Source organism: Micropterus dolomieu, linkage group LG04 (assembly GCF_021292245.1).
Source record: "Micropterus dolomieu isolate WLL.071019.BEF.003 ecotype Adirondacks linkage group LG04, ASM2129224v1, whole genome shotgun sequence".
Taxonomy (NCBI): Eukaryota; Metazoa; Chordata; class Actinopteri; order Centrarchiformes; family Centrarchidae; genus Micropterus; species Micropterus dolomieu.
The window spans coordinates 33,907,087-33,911,232 of NC_060153.1; the positions used below are offsets into that span (position 1 = coordinate 33,907,087).

At 51.1% G+C, this 4,146-nt stretch overlaps 1 protein-coding gene across 1 annotated transcript in view; it reads left to right on the plus strand.

The window, feature by feature from the left end:
• Positions 1-2,468: 2,468 nt before the first annotated feature.
• The window catches only part of eif4a3 (eukaryotic translation initiation factor 4A3), a 7,071-nt gene continuing 5,393 nt past the window's right edge, over positions 2,469-4,146 (plus strand). The window contains exons 1-2 of the mRNA XM_046047862.1: positions 2,469-2,748; positions 3,460-3,532. Coding sequence (XP_045903818.1) covers positions 2,595-2,748; positions 3,460-3,532 — 227 coding nt within the window. The 5' untranslated portion in view covers positions 2,469-2,594. The remainder of the gene's footprint in view (positions 2,749-3,459; positions 3,533-4,146) is intronic.

The following is a 4,146-nucleotide window of genomic DNA, read 5'->3' on the forward strand; positions in this document are numbered from 1 at the left end:
CAGAGGTGGAGGGGGGGGGGGGGGGGGGGGGGGGGGGGCAGGTGAAGACGACAGAAGCTGCTCCAGGTTGGATTTGTCGTTGCTATGGAGAGCGCTCATGACGAGGAGCTTAATCAGACGTTTCTCTGCTGACGTCAAACAAACATTTCTCCAAAGTAACCAGATTTCCTCCACGGCTGGAATCTGAAGTTATCTCAGGATTTACCCCCCCCCACGTCTGGAAACAGCTGCATTCAGGAGAGAGAGAGGAAACAGATTTTGAGGTCAGAGAGTAAATTTTTGGATCCCGACTGTTTAGTATCTGTTGCTGATGGAACCGTTTGACCTACATTAGACTGAAACGTTTCTCAGGCAGAACGTGATGAACTTTCTACTTTCAAACCGCTGTGCTAATACAGCGAGCTGACGGGGGCGCAACACGTCTTTAAAAAGTCTCGCAACCATCCAGCATACTTAAACCTGGGGACCTTCTTCATTTTAATATTTCCCAGAGTTCCCTGTGCAGTCTGGGACCCCCAGCCTGAACTCCAGGGTGACCAGCAGTCCCCGTTCACATGTTGTTCACATGTTGTTCACATGTTGGCGTGTGAGAGAGGGCAGAGCAGTGTCTGTCTGCAAGAAAAGGTCCCGGGACACCAAAGAGTAAAATATAGAAGTACTGGTCCTGCGTACTGGTCCTGCGTACTGGTGAGTACCGGCCCACTTGAATTGGTGCCAGCTGTAGTGAACAGATGTGGGGAATGAGGTTTTTTAGTGCTGAATTTACATTTATGGATGTGAAATTTGCCAAAAGAATTAATACATTTAGAATGAAGTACAACTTTTCTTTACTTTGACTCTGTGGTGGTTTTGGTGGGGGGCCAACAGGGGCCAGTGCCCCTGTACCACAGACCTTGGACCCCCCTATGGCCCCCCGCTGAACGAAAAGTAGAGCCCAGGGTACAGCAGCCCCATTGAACTGGCGGCCGCGGGCCACATCCGGCGGAAGCAACCTCCATGTGACCCGGTACGTGATCTACATGTTTTCACGATGTGTAGAGAATGGAAGTCTCTAAAGACTGAGCTGTAGGTTTACTTATCCTCAAGCACCGATCACCGCCGATCAAGGCTCAACCTGCTGACCTGCAGCCTCTCCGCTCATCTGTGTTGAGGACAGGAGGAGGAGAGGAGGGGGACAGGAGGGGGACAGGAGGGGGACAGGAGGAGGACAGGAGGGGGACAGGAGGAGGACAGGAGGGGGACAGGAGGGGGACAGGAGGGGGACAGTGAAGACGACTGCGCTGGTTAGTGAAGTACGTGGTGCAATAAAGACTTTAGCAACAATGTGCTCAGTGTCTCCTCCTCCAGCTGCGTTTAGGTTTAAACAAGCACAGAGCTCACAGTCTGAAAGCTTGAACGCTGCCTCTGACAAAACTGGCCCCAGCCCGGCCCCAGCCCGGCCCCAGCCCGGCCCCCTTAATAAAACTGGTGTAGAACCGCCACTGCTTTGACCTCTATAAAAGCAAAATACAACTTTCTTCCACAATAAAAGTCTATAGATATGGTCCGTGAGGAATCTGCTGAGGTTTTGTTCTGGTCTGTGAGCAAATACCAAAACACTTTCTGGGTGCTCTTCTTCTTTTTTTTATTGACAAATATTCCATATACAGAAACGTGGCACCGAGTTGTCACGTACTGCAGAAAGCATCAAGTGCATATCAGAAGAAAAACAAGAAAGGAATTTAAATAAAAAGAAAACGGCTGGTTTTTGGTGTAAGCATTCCAGAAATAGGTTATAAAAAGGATGTAGGATTCCAGATCATATGTCGGTCTTTTGGCAGTGCTGTGGGCATTATAAACAGGAATATTCACTTATATGTAGCGACTCAGCAGCAACTCTGATTACAATTAAAGATACTAAAATGAACTCTAGACCCGATTTACTTGTTATGCAGGTGTTGTATAGAATTCACAAAGCAGGGTATGAGGTGGGGTTTGTGTGGGTACATGGGAGCGGAGGGTAATGAGGAGGCAGAAGGCGGTGCTGGAGGAAAGAGTTCAAATTAATTTACAATATGGGTTACCGGATTACACAGAAATAATAAATAGGTCAGTGGAAGAACATATTATTCAGTACAAAGAACTGTAGAGAAAGGAAAATGTGCTTTCTGATGTAAGAGAAGAGAGACGGAGGTCTGCGCTGGCTCTGACTGCTCAACACCCTGATGGAAACAGTGAAGCATTTTTAGTTCTTTGTAGAAAAATCTCTCGCCAAAGGAGGAAACTGTTTAGAGCTCTGGGAGCAACTGGAGCAACTATATTTAACACACGCTCTCTAGTTAACTTAGAGTGATGAAACTGGTTTATGCAAAAGGATCCAGGCAATTAGCGTTAAGATGTGAATAACGAACAGAGGAGGCAGCGACACGCCGCGGAAACAAGAAGACGAAGAAGACGCGTCCGGCTGCTGACTGTGACGTCGTGGACCGCGTCGCTTTCACTGTACGTCATCGACGCGGCGGCGCTCTTTCTCTCCCCGTGTTAGCGTGTTAGCAGGTTAGCGGCAGCGCGGAGCGGAGTTTCACCGAGTTTCACTAAGTAAAAGCGCAGGAAAGATGGCAGCGGCCGGTACGCAGGGCAGGAAGAGGCTCCTGCGGGAGGAGGACATGACCAAGGTGGAGTTTGAGACCAGCGAGGAGGTGGATGTGACCCCCACCTTCGACACCATGGGCCTCCGGGAGGACCTGCTCCGCGGCATCTACGCTTACGGTAGGCCGGGGATCCGCGCGGCCTCCGGGGGGCGAGTTAGCTCGTCATGCTAAAGCTAACTGTTCATCACCGAAACGTTTTAATGAGACGATTAAATAAAGTAGTTTAAACTAAGTTATTGACACGGTGTTGTTAAGGTTTTAACAGTGTAGGATTAACTCTAAAATATCTGTTATTTGTGTTACTGTTTACCACAAACTTTGGTTAGCATTAGCCGCTAACACCTGCGCAGCTGCTTCTCTGTGTAACTGAAACAGGCTTCACCGCCTCCCACACTTTATCATGTGGAGAAAAACTCTGGCTCACTTCGGCTGAGTTCTTTACACTGTTGTGATTAACGCTAGTGAAGCTAGGGCAGCTAACCACCGTTAAAGTCACCGAGTTCAGGAGGCAGCTGAAGTAGTGAGCAGACTGTTACAAGCTGAAACATGTAGAAAATGTCGGCGTGTCTCTTGTGGTTCAGGAGAACATTAAATGGCAGAATCTCTGAATGGAGTCTGGTGGGGTAGGTCGAGTCTCATTAATGAATTAAACTTTCTGAGAGCAGGCCCGGTCCTCTTTATCCAGGGGGATGTGGTTCAGTCAGCCCCCCTGTTGTTTTCAGAGCTGCTGCAGGTGATGAACTTGTTTTATTCAACGGGTCAGGAAGCAGAACTCGCTGTAGGACAGACAGATGTGACCTTATGTGACGGAGTTTGTTTTGTGTTTCAGGTTTTGAGAAGCCGTCGGCCATCCAGCAGCGAGCCATCAAGCAGATCATCAAAGGCCGAGACGTCATCGCCCAGTAAGAACACTGAACTCAGTACAGTCCCTCTAGTGATCCCTGGCGTCCCGTAGTGATCCCCGGCGTCCCGTAGTGATCCCCGGCGTCCTGTAGTGATCCCTGGCGTCCTGTAGTGATCCCTGGCGTCCTGTAGTGATCCCTGGCGTCCTGTAGTGATCCCCGGCGTCCTGTAGTGATCCCCGGCGTCCCGTAGTGATCCCCGGCGTCCTGTAGTGATCCCTGGCGTCCTGTAGTGAGTCCTGGCGTCCTGTAGTGAGTCCTGGCGTCCTGTAGTGAGTCCTGGCGCGTCCTGTAGTGAGTCCTGGCGCGTCCTGTAGTGAGTCCTGGCGCGTCCTGTAGTGAGTCCTGGCGCGTCCTGTAGTGAGTCCTGGCGTCCTGTAGTGAGTCCTGGCGTCCTGTAGTGAGTCCTGGCGTCCCGTAGTGATCCCCGGCGTCCCGTAGTGAGTCCCGTAGTGATCCCCGGCGTCCCGTAGTGAGTCCCGTAGTGATCCCCGGCGTCCCGTAGTGAGTCCCGTAGTGATCCCCGGCGTCCCGTAGTGATCCCCGGCGTCCCGTAGTGATCCCCGGCGTCCCGTAGTGAGCCCCGTCGTGCTCCCGGGAGTCCCGTAGTGATC